We start from the raw sequence: 21978 nt of genomic DNA, 5'->3' as shown, positions 1-21978 counted from the left end.
AATATATATTTTATAGTTATATATGTGTGATTTTATTTTTGAAAAAGTATTGAATATTAAATTTAAATAAGTGAAAGTAAAACTTACGTTAATTATAACTCATTCTCATTTCCAAAACAAAAGACCAACTTATAATCAATCTATTTCGACATCTCATTACTAGTCTAAAAAACATCATTTGTCTCCAATTCAACTTATTTCCCCACCAAATTGAACCATATAACAATTCTAGCTATTTACCTTAAATTCAACTTGATTCCGTTTGGAGGTGTGTCCAAATACCATGGACACGGCTCAAAATACCATAGACACGTGTCGGACACGTGCCCAAATAAAAGATGAAAGTTAGACATAGCTTTACAAGTGTCCGACACGTTTTGACGTATGTCCGACGAGTGTCGTGTCCGACACGGGTGTCCGACACGGGTGTCCGACACGGGAACCCCGATTAGGAGGAGTGTCCGTGCAACCTAGACAGCAGCTCAACGCCTTGCACAACGTCCAGCTATACCAACAACGTATACAACGGGCATTCAACAAAAAGGTTAAACCCAGGAACATCAAGGAAGGTGACTTGGTCCTCAAGTAGGTTCGAGCACCGTTACCCGTCGATTCGAGGGGGAAATTCAAACCCAATTGGGTCGTCCCATACCTGGTAAAGAAGATACTTTCGGGGGGTACAGTGAGACTGAGTGACCTAGACGGGGAGGATTTTACAAACCCGACCAACCTAGACCAAATCAAGAAATACTACCCTTGAACCGTAGCAACCAACAACCTCACCCGAGTTTTACAGCTAGCGACAACCTTAACCCTTTCAAGTCAAGTTCCTCAATGCGTTCTGATTTGAATTTGCATGTTTTATTGAGTCTAAGTTGCGGCACCTTTCCCGTTTCGAATACCCTTTGATCTGTGAAAGGCAACATCCATTTGCACTTAAACAAAACCCCTGAACTATGAGCATGTTTGATTTCACCTCTTCAGGTGGATATGTAGGAAATCCTTTTCTTATACAAGAGGGATACAACCACAAAACCCAAATAAATTCACAACACATTTCGAACTACGATGATGGTTTGATTTCACCATTATAGGTGGATACGTAGGCAATACTTTCTTACACAAGAAGGATACAACCATCCCCATAAAAAAAAACAACTTTTTCTTATGTTTTCCCAAATACAAAACATCACCCATATCAACTTTCAAAAAAAAGAGGGAAAAACATTCCCTTTCCCACAAAAATACAAAAAAGAAGCCTTTCTCCCTTCCTACAAAAATCCCACCTTCCCAAGTGCAATGTTTAAGATAATTCAAACCGAGTTGCCTTTATAAAATGGATGGAAAAAACAAGCGTTCGCAGTTCCTTTTTTACACAAGCAATCCTCTTATTTAATTAATAATGAGAAGGATTACAAATTCAACAACAAATAAAGCTCGACAAGTCTACAACTTGTCAAAGCTAAGATGCCGACTAAGCCACCTCACATAGTAAAGCTAGCACGAAACACACAATACATAGCTAGTACAACATAATGAAAAATCACAACACTAATACAACATAATAATAAAGTGGGAAATGGAGGTCTTCATTCTTCCATTCTACCCTTGCCTTTTCCCCCGGGGTACATCTTCCCCTTGTTCTTATTGTTGGCCCGCCTAGCATGAACTTCCTCTTCGGAGCGGATCCTTAAGGGATCTACAACGGCGACGGCCTCCGATCTCTTCCATGACCTCATACTCGGTCCAAAGCGAGCCCATACACGGCCCACTACATATTTTGGACCCGAGCTTCTCCTCTTAGGTGGCCTCATCATGTCCGGGCTAGCTCCATCAACATAGTCCTCAAAGAAGGCACGGTTGGCCTTGCCAACCTCTCGACACTTCAAGTCAACAACCTCGTCCTTACGAGATTTGTACCTTTCCACCAAGGTTTGAGCTCTTGACCACTTGACATAAGCGGGAGTCACCCATGTCGTGGCAACGGAGTTTGGTACCTCCCAAAGCGGCTGCGTGGCCCACCATCTTTCGAAGGCCTCCATAAGCTCGGAGTTCCGAAAAACACTCTCTTGGATGAGAGTGTCTTGAGCAGGCACCTTTTGTTGACGCCCCATTTTCCTCATGAGCCTCTCGGGATACATGAAGGAAGCAACCTTCAAACCCACCACCATCAAAGAGCGAGAACTAGCAACCGGAGCGGGCAACCCCGTGAAGGACCTCAAGTGCCACCATGGCACCACCCACCAGATGTGAGGACCACCCTCCTCCACCAATCTCGCGGTCCAATAGGCCTCGGTGGACGCAAAGCTATCCGAGTAAAACTTCTTCCTCATAGTAAGGTGACGGAAAGAATAAGAAGAAGAATCAGTCGGAGGCTCTACATACCTTAGCCTCTCCAAAAGCCACACTTTTATTATCCTTGGAGATCCAAACGAGGGAGCTTCTCCACAAGAGCCCTTCTTGTCCAAGGCTTGGATGATCTCGCCAAGCACCAACCATGATGGATCTCTACCATGTTCCATTTGCTCAACCACATGTACAAGTGTCATGCTACCATAACATTTTGGCCCCTCCTTCTTCAAAGCATCAACAAAGAGGTATGCATGGACAAGGGAAAAGGCAAGGGCCCTTCTCCTAGCCACCTCCGAAACATTGACATCCAATCGGTTTGATAAAATATTGATAAGAGCCAACATATCCACACCATCAGGAGCAAGGAGAAAGTTAACTTGACTTCTTGACAAACCCAACATCGAACGAAATTTCTCCTCATAACACAACCGAGTCGGGGGAAGCATCGGAACACAACCCGGCCACCCACCAATGGCTCCTACTTCTTCGGCAAGAGGACAAATTTCGCCTTTCGGGAAAACGAAAACATGATGTTTCTATTAGGTTCATATAGATCTTATTAGACTAATATAATAGTGAACTAATTAACATTTTAATATGAGTTCATTAGATCTAGTGCATCCATAACTAAATAAGGAATAAAATGAGAAAACAATGATTCTTACATTGTTAGTTTCGGATTTATGGGCACAATTAAGGTCTCCTACCTTCACTTGTTCTTCAGCGATTATGAGTATTAGATGATCCTCCAAAATCCCAATGTAGAGATTCTTCTCTTGATTGCACCCAAGATTAGCCCTTATCTCTACTAAATAGTATTTGCTAGATATTTATTTAGTAGTCTACCTTAAAATTGACTACTAATACTCATATATTACATTAATAATATTAGTAGTATTGAAGAACAATTTAGATTAAAATTTCTCAAGTTTTAGAGAAAGATAAACTATGAATATGAGAGGACAGTTTGCATGTGATGGTAGAGAAAAATAAGAAGAACAAAATTCTTCTACAACTCTTTAAATGAGCCGTCCAAAATGCCTCTTGTAGTGCATTTTGGTTTTCTCCTTTTTGTCTTATAGAATATGCTTTTGTGTTTAGGTAATAGGCTAGGTAGTAAAGTATGTCATAAGATGTTGGAGAATCTTCCAACAACTAAATGACAAAACAAAAACTCTAACATGCTTATGGTTTTGGACGGTACACATTGGTGTATATGGGTCCATTTTTATCTTATAATATTTGTCCCACAAATGCTTATAAGTCTTATGTTAAATTATCTTACATAATTAAATATTAATTTAATCATACAACAATTATATGACAAATTAATAAACATATATTTACTCAACTTATTGAGTAATACTTTACCATTATATCAACATACAATGGGTCCCCATAATAGCTAGTTAGTTAAATTTACAACCTCTTGTAAATGTAAATAACTAATTACCTCTACCTAGAAATATTTATAAAACCTCAACATTATTTAGTAAATTAATATATTAATTCACTAAATTGAATCTTATTTAATCAACATTACAATAAGATACATATTTCCTCTCATAAATATAAATTGTTCTTATTTAAGGAATTAATTAACTTGTATCAATATACAACTAATTAACTTTACTGATAAGGGCATCATCCTTTAGGTGTGACCTTAAGGGATCAACTGATCACCACCGTCAACACGACAGTAACGTCAAACTCTAGCAAGTCAATCGTTACCGATTAATGTTGATCAGTTGACTATTTAATTTATCATCCCTTTCATATTCTTAATATGAGATTTAATTATGATTTTAAATCATGTGATCGCACTATTGTTGAGGACACGTACTCCAACAATCTCCCACTTGTTCGAGACAAGTTGCGTCACCAATTCTCTTTTCCTATTACAATCTCCCACTCAATGCAAGGTGTCTTGCAGGTCGTACTTGCATTTGATCATATCTTGAGTGGTTTCCTTGATCTGGAGAGTAACTGTCTGCCGGAATTATCTACCGTAGATACCTTCCAAGCGTGGCCACGCATTTCCAATTCACTGCTCCTCGAGTGGCCTTGAGATTTCAAACAACCCTGACAAGGGGGTGGACAATTCCTATAGCACTATTCCCTTCGTATAACCACAGTTCATCATGACCCCAAATATACTCATTTGACCTCAATTACCACAGTCGTAGAGTATAAATCAAAGCCATTCTGAAACTTGTGCCAACTTGGGCGAATAGTCTCTGGTCAAAAGAATCGACTCATAAGAATACTATAGCAGCTCTCGCCACGACCAGGCTTTATGAATTATCAGAACTCTATAAGCGGTCAGGACCCGACAGAGTGTCTCATACAGTCTGCCTATGTGATCGACTAGTCATCCCATATGACTCTATGGCACTTGAACTTGCCATCAATCGCATCACAGTCTAGTCACTTCGAGACGTCACCTCATATATCCAACTAGGGGCCAATACTATGTTAATCCAGTTCACTTTAATAGGGTTCAATGTTGTCCTTACAACCTATTTGGATATAACAAAGTAATAAAAGAGTTTTTAATAAAACTCGAACGATGAATGCTTTATCACATATGTAAAATTGATACCATATCAATTACTACATAATTTATAATCCATACTTATTATTGTATATATGACTATGCATCTGAACTCAATTGAAATGTCATGACTCATCATGCTTGGCCTATGAAAAGGCCTTGGTTAGCAAGTTACATCAATACTTTGCACTTTCCCTAACCTTACTATATACTATTTCCCATTCTTATGAATAATCTTGTATTATCAGAACTTCTTTGAGTACGTTTCTAGATCCAATCTGGACATAGGCTCTTTTGCCTTTGAATAACTCCCACTGTCCTCACAGTGTGTAGGGATAGGACCTTCGGTTATTGGAACGAACTACCATACTTCCCTAATTTATAAAACCAAATCCTAATATCATCCCTTCCTACATGCATATCTCATTATTGCAAGTGTACTCAATTTCCGTTGTGTATATCTCATTGTTCAACTGCCTAGGATGTTCCTAGCAGATATCCTCCTCAAATAATATAGCCAAGATGGTTTTCTAACCATCCTTATGTGTTTAGAATATGGGTTTTGTGTCACTCCTTGCACATAAATCCATCTCAATTCTAAATGCTTAGCTTCATATCTTTAGTACTTCCTGAGTACTAACTAATGAACCATGCGGCTATATGGAAACTTGTCTCAAAGATTTGACTTGTAACATCTTGTCATACTCCAAGTATACGAGGTTTAAGAATAGTGATACATCTTAACATAATGAATTAATCCCGCAGCGGAAGCATGTGGACTCACTTTCTACATGTTCAATACTTTTGAACTTGTCAAGATTCTTATTAACATAAGAATATTCATTTAATGCTAATATCCTCTTAGAACTATGTTTATAGGTCTGGATACCTTAGAGATGTATTATTCTTCTCCTAAGTCTTTCATCATTCAAAATAATCAATATGTCCCTTACATATAAGACTAGTAACACCATGTTACTCCCACTAAACTCCATGTATAAACAGAACTACTCGATAATTTGAGAAAAGTTTATCACATGATCAAAACATACAATTCAACTACTTGACATCTACTTAAGACTTTATCTTAAGTTTTAATCCTATGTTAGGATAGTTGCGATTTTCAAAACTCATGCAAGATGATTTTAAAATCCAACTGCCAAATTATATCCGAACTCATTGAGCGTTGTTGTTGCGTGCAAAACCCTTTGCGACCAATTAACCAAGCTAAGTAAACATCTTCATGTTTATGTTCATTTCGGACTTTTGCGGAGTTGAAACAAGATAAAGCATCTTAATAAGTTACAGGTTTGTTACTTCCAAAATAACATGACTCCTTTCCACTTTAGATTTCGAAGAAATAATTCTAATTTTGACCAAGAAGGAATATCTTCCTACGTCTTATTCTCAATTTGTGGCTCTTAAACATTTTCTCCCACTCTGTCTTTAAGAAACACTCCTCATTTCTTTAATAGACAGCACCACGAGCTACAAACCCTTTGTTCTCGTGATCATGTAGGAAGAGAGAGCATATGTTTTCCTTCGAAACAAGCTACAACTTAGGTACCATGCCTAATCATATCTTATATGAATTGTACTTTGATTGCTTTAACTATGTTTTGTTTTAGTGGAATAAATAAATACTAGACAAATTGTGATAGAAACTACTTCCAATTTTATAGTAAAGATTCAATCATATCGTATGAGTTTAATTGTCACTTTCTAACACACCTTATATAATATTATGTGTTTATGAAGGTGAACTTGTGATACCATATCACACTCCTTTGGTGCAAATAAAAGTCTATCACTTTATTATTCCCTATTGTAACAAAGCACTAATACTTTGGTTTTATAATATGTAGGTTTTGATACTTATAAACATTCATTGAACATATTCAAAGAATTTCTCTTCTTACCTCATTATGTGGATACAAAGTATCTACCTAGTTCGTTGGTAAAAGAGTAGAAGAAGTAATAACCTTCTTAGATTGAAATTTTATTCGACCATGCACTTCAAAGTGTAATTAGGGCGAATATCTCGCTCTATTCATAATCCTTTTCAAGGAAAAATCATGAATTATCTTGCTTTGAATACAAGATACGCACACACCAAAGATTCTCAATCAAATGGTTTGGGACACTAGTCAAAACTAGTTTCTAAATGCGATTTTCAATCAGGAATTGAGAAATGATTGGGGTCACCAACTTGAGTTATATATATGGTCTCACCATAAACTTAATCGTGGTATGTAAGAGTTCAACGCTTGTTTAATTGCATAATGGTAAAACCCTTTACGGTTTTTGCAAAACTCAAATTATATTCTTATTTAGACATATTATACATCATAACAATTATTGAGGTACGTTTCTAAATACGAAACTAAAATGAGTACATTATAATATTCTTATGTTTATGGATGAAATGGCAACTACCCTAGTTCCTTTCATGCAAATTTCTGAATTTATTTAGTCGTCACACGATAATGCCAAATGTGATGAAATCCATAAATTTGTATCAAATACTCATGTTGTGGTTTTTGGCAAGAATGTAATATCAATGGCATAGATATTCAGGAAGGAATATGTTGGAGTCACACGACCAACTCCCTTGATCTTTACTTATTTGGGGTTTGTCTCTATTTTAGTGTCTAACACTTTCTGTTTCGAGCCTAGTTCTATCCTTAACAATTAAGATAAGAACATTACTTCATATTGCTCCCACTCACTTCAAGAATTTCTACTTAATGAAAACTTATTTTCATATAAATTCCTAGTTAATCCTTCAAAAGGATGAACTCTATTGTGCTATTTGGTTAATCAAAATTTCTAATAAATTAATTTACCAATTTAACATTGTCATGTTCTTAACAACTTAAGTGCTTGATGACAAAATGTTTGGGTTCAGCAATAAGTCTTTTGAACCATGGATGCATAGACGAATATTATCAAAACATATTTTGACTAATCATTACCTCTAGTCGTATTTCTTCACAAGAAATCATACATAGGTATGTTTAGGAATTTTTAAGAAGTTAATCTTATATGACATAGGACAACTCCTATGGAGTTCTATGGAATAGAACGATTCCTATGGAGCTAGTCCACAATCTATGATATGGTTCATTTTAGAAAGAGATTCTTTGTCGTTTGCAATAGTGGCTTAGTGAAGACTCATGTTACAATCGAATGATATCGCATATGAATAGGACTAATGATATAGAACAACATTAAAACAACGAAATAGTGGGAAGAACAACATTCATCGTTATATCTAAAACATTTTAGCAAGTTTTAGCATTTATATAATGACCTCCGCCCAATTATATAAATGATTCCGAGATCCAAATTCATATCAATTCGGGCACGGTGAGCCGATTTATCCCTAATCAATATAACTCGGTCGATTAACTATTTAATCGATTCTACATCTAGAACTCTCGGTCGATAAAATTACTTTAATATTTATCTTAAGCCCGGAACACATGCGGCTACGGCCGCGAATACTTCCGTTGAGCTCAATCCAAATTTCGATGTAGTAACAATTTACCACCCACTTACCCAACGTAACAAGTTTCGCACCCCGGTGAGCCGAGCCTACTTACTTATGAAATTGAGGCTCATGGTTCTACTATTTCGTAAGCCTAATTCTCAATTATTATTTTGTGAGAGGTCTGGTCAATTTATTATCTATCACGTTTTAATTGAACTAAAGCGGTGAACTACGATAATTATAATTGACACGGTCGATGACTCGATATGAAATTAGTGTTGTCGTAAAACTCGTCGTCAAAAGTTACTCAACCAAAATAATATTTATAATCTTCACCAACTACTCTTAGTAAAGAGGCAAGTAAAGGTCGGATCCCAAGGGACGGGTATTGATGTAGGATTTTCAATTGTAAATGGTCGTGTCTTAGGGTGTCACAATTTGGGGTTGAGATAGGAGATCAATTAAAACTAATCAACAATAAAAGTTAAGCAAGGTAGATAAAATGAAGGTGTAAACAATTGATTAAAAGCACTAGGGTATCATGGGTTCATAAGGGAGTACATGGGAGTTGATCATATAAACATGTTCTCAAATTATAAGCAATCAATTATTGTTGTGATGGGAGCGAGTTAGTGTATATCTTACAATCCCTAAGAAGGTTTGGGTCCCGGAGCCGAATCGATTAGATTATAAAACACCTACAAGTCGACTTAGTCCTTCCTATTTAACGTTATACATGGTGTAATGAGACTCTAGTTGGTTTATGTCTTACAAGTCTCATTGAAAAGATAGGTGATGAGTAAAAAATGCAAGGATTCATAGGCTCGCATTTCATCAAACATAACATGTGCATAAGTTGAAATCACAACAAGGAAGCAAATAAATTATGTGAACATATTAGATTAAGCATGAATCATTCCCCATGTTGGTTTCCCCTAATTACCCATTAACCCTAGCTAAGGAAACTACTCACTCATGATTAAGTTTAACATGCTAACAAGGTTGTAAATCACATTAACAAGGCAAAACATAATGAATGAATGAAAATGATTAACAATAATTAAAGCAAGGATTAAGAGAATTATACCTATGGAGATTCCAAAATAATAATGCAAAGAATAATAGAAGTACTTGATGATTGATGGAAGGTTGTCAATGTCCCAATAAACCCAAATGATATTCTCATTACCAAAATAAATGATGAACAATAGAGAAATTAAGGAAAGATTAAGTATTGAGAATTGTATTAAGACTAAATTAAGAGTTGATTATAAGATTAAGATGAGATTACTAATTGATTAAAACTTGATTAAGAGAGCATTAAGATTGCTTGCTAATCTAGGTAGTACAAAGGGGTATTTATACTAAAGATTAGGTACAAAGATTAGGGTTACTAAGGGCTTAAATTACTATTAAGACCCTTAAGAAAAGTTGAGGAAGTGCTCCTCTCCAAGGAGATGCGCATCTCCGTTTTGCTAGTCCCGCATAGATATGCTCATCCCGAGCGGCTTGGAAGCTAGCACGGTGGTTTCTGTCAGGAGATCCGAGCCGATCATTAGGGGAGACGCTCGGATCATAGGGCTTCAAGACGAGCGTCTTAAGCTTGAGATGCTCGGATTGTTGTGCAGGGAGACGCCCGGATTGCTTGCAATCGGCTCGGATCCTGGGTCTGACACTTCTCTTTTCTTCAATCCTCAACAATCCGCGGGGATCTCCTACCAAGGAAACAAAACCTCAAAGAATATGCAAAATGGAAAACTAAAGATAGTAAATGACCCAATTATGCACTATAAAGCATAGGAACGAGGCTAATTCGAGGACTAATATGCTCAAATTTGAGTCACATCAAACATCCCCAAACCGAACTTATGCTCGTCCCGAGTAAAGAGGTGACAAAAACTAGGACCTTTATTCAAACTAACCTACTAGTATAGCCGATATGAGACAATTAGCGGGTCTCACTCCGCCCCCTCAACTCACAACAAGACAACCATGCGGTAGGATGCCTTCTTGCAAGGCAATGCGGGGCTTGCCAAAATGGCGATACATCCAAGCATTAAAGCACACAAATCAAGTAATAGATGCATCTACAAAAATGAATAGCCACTTTCCTCATCTAAGTGGCGAAAATTATCTAAAGGGGAAGAAATCTAGGGGGACACATTCCATCATAGATATGGTTTCTTCAAACTACTAAGCCTAGAAGGATGCCAATAAATCACCTCCAAGTTGTGTCAATCTAGGGTACCTTTGTCCTCAATTGTTAAATGCTTTCGTCAAGAGTAGTCTCCCTATGGTGTTAGAAACACTGGAGGATCGCGGAATTCCCCTTCTTGCCTAGACAAGAAGAAGGGTCGTCCCCTCTCTACCATGCACAAAAGTGGATACGATGGAAAAAGGGATCAATATGTTTTGAGTTTCATATGGGAGTTTGCTTTTGTTGTTGTTATTCCCCCCAATTTGTGGCATTTGACTTTTTGAGAACATTTCTTTTTGCCATTTCTTTGATGTTTGGCAATTCAACACTTGACAATTTCAACTTTTTCTTGCATTTTCTTTTGAAAGTTTTCTAAGTCACCCCATTTGTAGTGAGGGTGCTTATATTTGAAGAATAGGAGTTTTCATTTTTGTTACTCCTCTTTTCTTTTGATGCATTTGAAAAACTTGTTGACTTTTCATTTAATTTCTTGAACTGAAATTTGAACAATTTTTGTGCCCATTCCCTTTGATGACAAAATATGGTAGAATATGGATGATGGTTGCACGGTTTCAAGGGTCACCTTGGAATAAACGGTAGCCAAGGAGTTATCACACCACAAGGTACTCTTGACTAGGCCTTAATCCATGTGACAAGATATTAAAATAGTCACTATTTATGATATTTTTACTCTAAGAATTCATAAATCATGCAAAATAAATCAAGTTCATCTTAAATTTTATACACAGTGAGTGAAATATGCATGTGACAAGATATTAAAATTTCATGTCCTGTTTCGAAGTTTAACTATATTTAACCATTTTACCTCCATTTAATTCATTTTTATCTCATAAAAATCATAAGTCATTCAAAATAAATCAAATTTATACGAAATTTTACATACAATAAGTAAAATACGCATGTGAGGTCATATAAAAATTTTAAGGTCAGAGACTTAGTTTAACTATTTTTAGCATTTTAAATACCATTTTGGTTATAAAAATAATAAAATAACTAAAAATCATTAAACAGAGCAATAAAATACCATAAATCATAAAAATGACCTAAAAATATTTTAGGACCAGAATATACAACATGCATCAATATTTCGTGGCTTTATCCAATAAATCACAAATTATTAGGTTTAATTAAGTTACTAATAACTCGAAAAAACTATAAATCGATTATGCATGCAACGACCTATGAGCAATAAAATGGATAATGAGCTCTAAAGGTTACTCTATTAAGGAGGGGTATGCTTGGCTTACTCCTACTCACCCCTCTCTGAAATGGACTAATATAGTGTGGAATAGTTGGAATATCCCAAAACACTCATTGACTACCTGGCTGAGAATGAATGAAGGCATGAATGTGAAGAGTAAATTGTTTAGGTTTGGCTGTTGCACAGATGACTGGTGTATACTGTGCCACGGACAACCAGAAACAGTGGAGCATCTGTTTACGAACTGTGTGTATGCTGTCAAAGTTCAGACCTGTTTGTTGCATTGGTTTGGAGGTAGCTTCCCAACAATAGACAGACTAAGTGCTGCTAACAGGAATACTATGCAATGGAAATTTAAGGTGGCCATGTTCAATGCTTACTACTATGCTATTTGGTTCCAAAGAAACAATGCCAGGATCAATGCCTGGCTAGTGAGACCTGAAGTTACTGTTGCTCGAATAGAGGATGACATTAAGAGAAGGATTAAAATGAAATGTAAGGCTATAGTAGATCAATCTGAGCTACTTTGGCTGCAAAATATGATGTTGGTTTGATATGCTTCTAGTAGGATTTGATCCTTGAACCTCATGTAATTATTTTTTGATATGATATATAATATACTCACATTACACCAAAAAAAACGACCTATGAGCTGATACCAATTGTTAGGTTCATATACCCTTAGTAGACTTATATAATAGTGAACTATTTAACATATTAATATTAGTTCTTTAGATCTAGTGCATGCATAACAAAAGTAGAGATAAAAATAAGAAAACAATGGTTCTTACATTGTTATATTGCACGAAATAAGGGCACAAATAAGATCATCTTCCTTATTTGTTCTTGAGCTTAAATATAATGGATGATCCTCTTTAATCCCAAGTATTGAGATCCTCCTCTTGTTGCACCCAAAACAAAACCCTTAAACTAATATATTAACTAACTAGATTAATTTACTAGTATCCTTAAAATAATTCTAATAATATTCTTATTACTACACTAGTAATCTAATATTGAAATTAGAATTTTTGATGAACAATTTTAAGGTTTCTAAAACTAATTTTAGCCAGATATCTGAGAGAGAAGGATAAGAATGTATGCCTTAGAATGAGAGAGGAAAAATGAGAACAAAATTCTCATAATAAAAGAGGAGTGGCCGGGTGGGGTGAAGGCACCAAGCCAATGCATGGCCTCTTGTTTATTCTGTTTCTCTTCTCCAAAAATAGGTGTGTAAGGCTAAGTAGTGTAGGTATGATTATGTCAATTTTAACCGTTAAAATAAATCACCCATAAGCCACTAACACCTCCATGATTTCGGTCCATGTATAAAATGGACTTCCATTTTATTTTGTCAATTTGTCATTTGTCACACAATATGTCACATGTAGCATGTAACATGTTATTAATTAATTTAATGCATATTTATCAAATAAATATCATTATACACATTAATTAAATTACATATAACAAATTGTCTAGTGATTCTTGATCACATAAACAAAATGGGTCATATAATTATAATTCACAACATATTGTAATTATAATTAACCATTCATTCTTATCTCAATTGTTTCATAAACATTAATCAACTTTAGTAATAAAATCTTTTAATTACTAAAATAAATCTTATTTAATCAAATTACAATAAGATTTAAATATTTTCACTAACAAAATAATTGTTCAATTAAAGGAATTGATTAACTTGTATCGATATACAATTAATCAACTAGTCTATTAAGGGAATTGACCTACAAGTGTGACCTTAAGGGATCAACTGATCACCACCGTCAAACGACAGTAATGTCAAACTTTAGTTAGCCAATCATTACTGATAATGTTGATTAGTTGACTATATAAATGAATCTTCCCTTACGTATTCTTTTTCTGAGATATAATTATGATTTTAAATCATGTGATCGCACTATTGTTGAGGACAAATACTCCAACATATAAAACGAGTGACACACGTGATTTTGAAGTGGTTCAGTGTCATAAGTCGAAACCTACGTCCACTATTCTCGATTAATAATTTTAGTACCTTTCTATGGATTACAAAATTACTAACCCACTCGTACAACTAACTCTGGTTGTAACTCAAATGAGTATCGTTAAATACTCGGTTTTATCTAAATTACGTTAATAAGAAAGCACTTGATTGTTCTTCTAATTGTTTACACGAATGAACGAGTAAGAAACAATATTTAAGTACTATGATCTAATAACGTATTCTTACGAAATAATAAGCAAATTGAATCACGGCTTTTCGTAAAGATTTTCGAATTGCAAAAACAAATAAAATACTTGATTTAGAATTAAAGTCGATTTGTTTGCAAATAAGACGTTAATTAATAATAAAATAAAAAGTGAGCCGGGAATTAGATATTAGGCCATGTGATGGGCCGTGTGCATTGGACCGCGTGCCGAGTGTAGCTCGTGTAACATTAGTAGTAGTAATAACAATAATAATCGTATTTGTATAATAATAATAATAATAATAATAATAATAATAATAATAATAATAATAATAATAATAATAATTATTATTATTATTATTATTATTATTATTATTATTATTATTATATATTTCCTAATTGGTTCCTGTTGTAACCTTAACCTACCAATATAAATAGATGGTAAGCCTCAACAATAGTCTTTATTATTCATCAAATCTGAAAATAATTCATAAAAGAGAGAGAGGGAGATTAAGAAGGGAGAAAAGGGAAGAACTCAGCTTTTATTATCGTCTCAAGGTAAGACCGTCTTATAATTTAATGTATCTATTTTATAACTTATATAACTCGTAATATTGACCGCCTATAGACTAGCTAGGACCGTGACCTTGACCGTGGGACGCTAGGGAGTGGCTGGACCCATGTTGGACCGCCGTTGACCGTTGGGAAGGGGGTGTTTGACTGGGTTTTGTGGTGGTGTTTGTTAGGGTAAATAATGCATTGGACTCGGTTTTGACCCTTGTTTCGTATGACCCAGACCTAACCGGGACTTGGGTTGAGACCAGGGGTGAGAGTCCACCATGGGGGAAGTGTCGTGGTGGTTGCAGGTGGTGGTTTGTGGTGGTGGCAATCGGAAAACGCGAAAACAAGGGGAAGGTTTATGGTTGTTGTTATTGTCGGTTTTTTGTGGTTGTTGTAGTGTCGCGGATGGGTCGAGAGGAAGAGGGACTACCCCTGGAACCACCGTTGGTCAGTGGTGGTGACGGTGGTGGCCAGAGGTGGTGTGGTGTTGGTGTTGTGTTCGGGTTATGTCGAGTTTTGGGGGTCTGTTTAGGGCATGGTTTTGTGGCCCAGTTAGGACGGTTTAGGAAGTGATTGGTGGTTGTCGAGATGCGTCATATTGCGGGCTTGATATATCTGGTTGTGGTGGTATCATAGGCGGTTGGTGGTGTCGGGAAAGGTGGTTAAAGGATGGATATTGGACACGGTTTCGCCGTAAGTACGGGGTTGGTGTTTTTGGCTTGCTTTCACGTGTTTCACGTGTGAATGAGTTGGGTGAATGAGTTTTATTTAATTTTTGAGACGGGTTTTTACGTAATAAACTACACGGGAAATAAATTAATATAATTAAGTTATAATGATTAATGAAAAATGAATAATTGGTTATATACATAGTAAATTGTTTTATAGAATTAGTTTAATTAGTAATTGTAATTATTATTATTTATTTAGGTGACAGAATTGTTGAGAAGAGTTATTTATTGGGATTGCTATTTATTTAGATTGCTATAATTGAAATATTGCTGATCAGGTAGGTTAACTACTCAACTTTACTATATTGGTAATTGGAGAACTGTTAGAAGATGGATTATTGTTGCAATTGTTGTTTGAGCACATCGTCGTAATTATTGTCTTAAGCGTATTGATATCATTGTTGTCTTATGATAGTATTATTATCTTATTGATTGGTTCTCTGTTGCTGATTGATTGTGAAACAGATTGGCATTGCTATTGAGATTGTTTGGTCGGTCAGGCATGGGGCTGAGTCGTGGTCCTGTACATTTATGGTCGGTCAGGCACGGGGATGTGTAAGTGTCGTGGCCCTGTACGTATGATGATCGGACAGGCATGGTGGAATGAGGAGTGGGCCATGGACCTGAGCAGTACACCGTGTGGTGTCGTGTTTGGCGTGTTTGGCTGAGGTGTATGATGGTTTCCACGGTTGAGCCTTTATCGTATCATATTATATTTGTTGTTTGGTTTTCCTACTCAACCTCGCAGTTGATAGTGTATTCGTGAACACTTGTGATGAACCATGATAGGGAGCAGATATTGCAGGTCTTAAAGATTAGCTGACTTGGGGAGCTTATGGGAATGCGTGAGAATTGGCTAGTCTACCTAGAAGTCTAGACCTCGTAGATGATTTAATCCACTTTTTTATCTTCCGTTGCCAGTTGTATATAGTTTTATATTAAGTTTTAGTTTGGTTAAGTTTTAATAACATGTAATCACTAAAGTTTTCATAAAGTACTTTGGTTTGTTTATCTTTGTTATTCACTACCTCGGAAAACCTAGATAGTAACAATCCTATTTATCTAAGAATGTCTAGCTAAAGGCTCTTAGATAAATGGAGGTGTTACAAAGTGGTATCAGAGCAAAACGATCCTCAGGCGTAAACCAATGAACAAAAATGAATATAGGAAGTGTCTAATAAAATGAACTCCAGGTAGAAACTGTTAGGTACCCCTCTTAGTGCGGTTAAGAAGGATCCCTTAATTCGTACCATGCCCGTCTCAGTTTTGAACCCGATACCCAAAGAGAAAACTTGAGGAGTGGGGTAGTTATAAGGAGGTGTATAGTATATTTGAATGTTTTGATATAAATTTTACTAATATTGTGGTAGGGTGGATTAAGGTAAGTATTGTGAATGAAATGATGGCTTGACCATGTGATATTTATGATGAAATTTGGTATCGTTGTTGGATAATATGAGAATTGGATGGAGAATGAGATGTCGAATTGTTTTGATTACGGGCATGAACTTAATTGTGGCATTTATATTAATTATGTGGTTGGATGTTATAGTAGTATCATGTCTAACGATATGCGGTTACGTGAATCCCGAAATTATATTATCTACAATGTTATGAAATGATTAAATTTGTGATAGGGATGAATTAGAGTAGATGCTAGTCGTGTGAGAAGTTGATGACCAAGTTGTGTTGATACAAGTATAGGAGGGTGTTAATGGGGGCTTGTGATCTAGTAAAAAGGAATCTAGAGCTGAACCTTATTCCGTCAGATTTTTACCCCTATTTTATGTAGTTGCCGTTTGATCTCTGTTTACTGTATAAAGTCAACCTTTTTATGAGTGATAGCCCTGTGTGTTAGCTTTCGTATGTCGCTTGGTTTCATGCTTATATGATTTACGATTTGGGAGAAATAAATATTTTATTAGACATTGGTCGGAATATTCCTGTGCAGTTCAGTTTTGGCACACAATTTTATAAAAATTCTCATTTAATACGTGTTTTTTTTTATTTTTGCCTAATTCCAACTCCACTAGTTAAAATATTCGTATATGTTTCTAAATTAATAAGCCACGGTGCAAGATAAAATTTTGATATTTAATAGTGATTTTTATAAGTTAACTCAAGTTTTGACAAATTGTTGATCGGTTTCTGTTTGGACCCACTGAATTATAAAAATCTTTATAAAATGGTCACTCAAGTTTTGGACTTGATTATTTTTCACATATTTTGAAAACTCTTTATATTTTCTGGAAATTATAAAAAAATCAACGTGGAATGTAATGGTTATTTAATGGTGATTTTTGAAAGTTACAGCTTGACTTTTATTTCCGAAAACGCAAGTTTTACCAAAGTTCAAAATCAATGCTTTGTCAATTCTTAAACTATGATAGTTGAGATATAGGAGTGACGATAGAGGAACCAAGGGAGAGGTAAGCTAGGATACAATTGACTATATCTTGTTTGATTGTAGGGTTAGTTTATACGCGTAACTCGAAGTTGGTACCTGTAGAAGTTGAGAAGTGTGCTACGATTTATGTTAAATGAGTAACTGTTGTTCTATAATGGTGCTAATAGAGGCTTGTGATAAATTTTGTTATCTTCTTAAGACTTTGTTATCCTTATGTAGTTGGTATTTATACGGTGTAGTACCTTTGTTATGGTCAAGGTTCCGAGGACGTTACCTTATTTTAAGGAGGGTAGGATTGTGAAATCTCGGTGGTTGTGGCGTTTTGAAATTTTACGATGTTATATTATGGTGTTGGTGTTTTCAGTCTTAATGCTTTTATTTGAGTTATATGTTTTAGTTGTTTTCAGTCTTAATGCTTTTATTTGAGTTATATGCGTGGTATAAGTGAGTAAAGTTTTAATTGTGTTATTAAACTTCGGGACGAAGTTTATTTTTAGGGGGGGTAGAATGTGACACCTCATGTTTTAAGTGTATTTTGTGATACATTTTGATAAGTATGAAATGGTTTGATAATGATTACGGAAGTTAATTGTGTTGCAATGGTCATGAGCTGAAATGGTTAATTGTCTAAGGAGTATTTCGTAGTATTCCTGGGCGAACTTCGGGACGAAGTTCATTTTGAGGGGGGAAGACTGTAATACCCCGTAATTTGATAAGTATTTATATGAATAATTTATGTAATTTAAATAATTAATTTAAAAGGTATTTATATTAATAAATGCAAATAAGACGTTAATTAATAATAAAATAATAAGTGAGTCGGGAATTGGATATTAGGCTATGAGATGGGCCATGTGCATTGAACCGCGTGCCGAGTGTAGCTCGTGTAACATTAGTAGTAGTAATAATAATAATAATAATAATAATCGTATTTGTATTATAATAATAATAATAATAATAATAATAATAATAATAATAATAATAATAATAATAATAATAATAATAATATATTATTATTATTATTATTATTATTATTATTATTATTATTATTATTATTATTATTACTATTATTATTATTATTATTATTATATATTTCCTAATTGAATCCATATAACCTTAACCTACCAATATAAATAGATGGTAAGTCTCAACAATAGTCTTTATTATTCATCAAATCTGAAAATAATTCATAAGAGAGAGAGAGAGAGAGAGAGAGAGAGAGAGAGAGAGAGAGAGAGAGAGAGAGAGAGAGAGAGAGAGAGAGAAAGAGAGAGGGAGATTTAGAAGGGAGAAAAGGGAAGAACTCAGCTTTTATTATCGTCTCAAGGTAAGACCGTCTTATAATTTAATGTATTGATTTTATTACTTATATAACTCATAATATAGACCGCCTATAGACTAGCTAGGACCGTGACCTTGACAGTGGGACACCAGGGATTGGTCGGACCCACGTTTGACCGTCGTTGACCGTTGGGAAGGTGGTGTTTGACTGGGGTTTTGTGGTGGTGTTTGTTAGGGGAAATAATGCATAGGACTCGGTTTTGACCCTTGTTTCGTGTGACCCAGACCTGGCCGGGACTTGGGTTGCGACCAGGGGTGAGAGTCGACCATGAGAGAAGTGTCGTACGGATAGAAACTAACTTTGACTATCAAATTTATAAAGGTATGATTATCAAATTCGGTGCCGTGATCCGTACGGATAGAAACTAACTTTGACTTATACTTGTTTTGGGAAAGCTTAATTAGAACTACAAATTCATCGAAAGTTTCATCTTTTGAATTTAGAAAGAGAGGCCAAACATACCTTGAGTAGTCATCAACTAGAACAAAAACATACCTAGATCCACCTCTACTTCTTACCTTCATTAAGCCACACAGATCCATATGTACTAGTTCAGGTGGTTCTTTGGTGCTTACCACTCTCTTAGGTTTGAATGACGATCTCACATGTTTGCATCGGGCACATGAGTCACATAGCGTTTCTTGATCGAATTTGATTGATGGCAACCCTTCAACCAAATCCCATTTCTTTAGTTTAGTAAGTATTGTCGAGCTAATGTTGGAAAACCTCTTATGCCACAAACACGTATCATCTAAAGTAGCTTTCATGCATGTAAACGAGTTAGTAGGAATTGCATTTAAATCAATCATATATATGTTTTTTTTACGGTGACCTTCAAGAATAACGTTACTTGTTCCTTCAATTATTATACGACAAGTTTTTGAATGAAAAACAACTTTATTTCCCTTGTCACATAATTGAGAGATACTAAGTAGATTATGCTTGAGACCTCTAACAAGATAAACATCACTAATGGCATGAGAAGTGGAAATACCAACCTTTCCTACACCAACAACCTTACCTTTTTTGTTGTCTCCAAAGGTAACCTTACCTCCATCGAAGGGCTCGAGTGAAAGAAATAGATTTATATCTCCAGTCATATGCCTTGAATATCCTCTATCAAGGTACCATAGATTATTCTCTTTCACCACAACCTGCAAAACAATTAGATATAATTTTTAGGTACCCAAGCAAGGTTGGGTCCTTTAGTGTTAGTCACCCTAAAGATTAGATCTTTTCTAACCCAGACTTGTCTAACAAATTTTCGTTTGATAGTCGATTGGGTTTCAATTGGAGATGTCCTGGTCTTAGGGTAAGCTCTAGGTGTTTCACGTGGTTACATAGGTGGAGCCTCAGTCTTATGAGACTCTTTAGGCTTTTTTGGTTGTCTAGGTTCATTGCTTTTTTTCTTGTAATCAAAGCTTATATCATAAAACCAACAGAAGTAATTGTTTCTTTTTTCATTCAGGTTAGGTTCATCTGGGGGAACATCATGTTCTTCAACTATTGAGTTAGACGCTTTAACAAATTGAATGCCTTTGCATAGATCTTGCGCGCGTTTAACACAGTTGTCTTGAATATGTCCCGTATGACCACAATAATTGCAAATCAGGTATTCGGGTAAATTGACATATTTTCTCTTCCTGAAATCTTGTTCAGAAGGAGTTGGTTTGTATTTAGAGTGGCCTCTACGATCATAGCACTCATGTCCTAAACCCATTTTCATGTTGTTGTCTGATTGCTCAGTTAGAAAATTTAGGACTTTCGTGCTTCCTTCCAATTTATCATGAACCTTTCTGGCATGTAAGAGAAGATCCTTTAAAGATTGAATTTGTTCTAAACATTTGGAATGATCCAGTTCAACGTCTTTAGAAGAATTATTCTCTTTGTAGTTGTCACGAATATTTTGGAATCTTTTATTAAGAACTCGTACCATCTCCGAATGTAATTTGTTAGTATCGGATAGTAGAGTTTTAGATTCCTTCAACTGTTGATTTAGAGAATCAATTTCCTTCTTTTGATCTGAAATAACAGCTTCTGTAGCTGTAGTTTTAGAATTAAGAAGCTCTTTGACCTTCCTCAACTCTAATGTTATAGCTTCATTAGCTATAACTTTGGCTTAAACATGCTTAATGTTGAGTTTTAGTTCGGAGGTTATAGCTTCATTAGCTATAACTTTAGACTCAAGAACCTTTCTCTCAGCATTTGTCGAATCTAAAGTTGTGTCTATATTAGCTGTAACTTTAGATTTAAGCTTCTTACCCTTAGCCTTAAGAAGTTGATTCTCTTCAGCAATATCAAGAATTGTTCTTTCAAATCTTTTAATTCCAGATCTTGTTCGTGACATTTATCAAGAGATTGCTCGAAGAATTCTCTTAATACATTCTTAGATGACTTTTTAACTTGTTTTTTAAGTTCAAGATAACTTGCCTCTTCTTCTTCATTTTCTGAGTCAGATTCACCTAGAAGACAGTACTCTGACTTTGAACTGATGTTGTCATCGTCATTGTCCGAAATCAAGTCGAGACTGACGTTGCTTAGGCATAGACTGGCAACTTCTTCATCTTCAGACCCTTCGTCATCTTCTCTGTCGAGATCTCCCCAACACGAGGCTAACATGACTTGTTTAAATTCATTTTTGGTCTTTTCACGTTTAGTCTTGTCCTTTATTTTCTCCCATGTGGGACAGTCCTTGATCATATGACCGGACTCTCCACACTTGAAGCATCCTCTATTGATGAAAGACTTTTTTGTCTCAGTTGCTTTCTTATTGAAGAATTTATTATTATAAGAAGGCTTTGTTTGCTTATTTCTAAATATTTTCTTTTTGAAACGTTTGGCAAACAGAACCGTCTCATCCTCAATGTCAGATTTAACCTTTTCACTTTTTGATGCTTGAAGAGCCATGCTCTTATTTTTACTTG

At 35.5% G+C, this 21978-nt stretch overlaps 1 protein-coding gene across 1 annotated transcript; it reads left to right on the top strand.

Moving 5' to 3' along the window:
• Positions 1 to 11817: 11817 nt before the first annotated feature.
• On the top strand, positions 11818 to 15973 carry LOC141601248 (uncharacterized). The gene is made up of 3 exons (XM_074421510.1): positions 11818 to 12362; positions 15771 to 15828; positions 15899 to 15973. The coding sequence occupies exons 1-3, from the start codon at positions 11818 to 11820 to the stop codon at positions 15971 to 15973; spliced, it is 678 nt and encodes a 225-aa protein (XP_074277611.1).
• Positions 15974 to 21978: the final 6005 nt, after the last annotated feature.

Source organism: Silene latifolia, chromosome 9, assembly GCF_048544455.1.
Source record: "Silene latifolia isolate original U9 population chromosome 9, ASM4854445v1, whole genome shotgun sequence".
Classification (NCBI taxonomy): domain Eukaryota; kingdom Viridiplantae; phylum Streptophyta; class Magnoliopsida; order Caryophyllales; family Caryophyllaceae; genus Silene; species Silene latifolia.
Note: the sequence above shows the minus strand (reverse complement) of the source record. Positions and strands in the feature narration are given on the sequence as shown.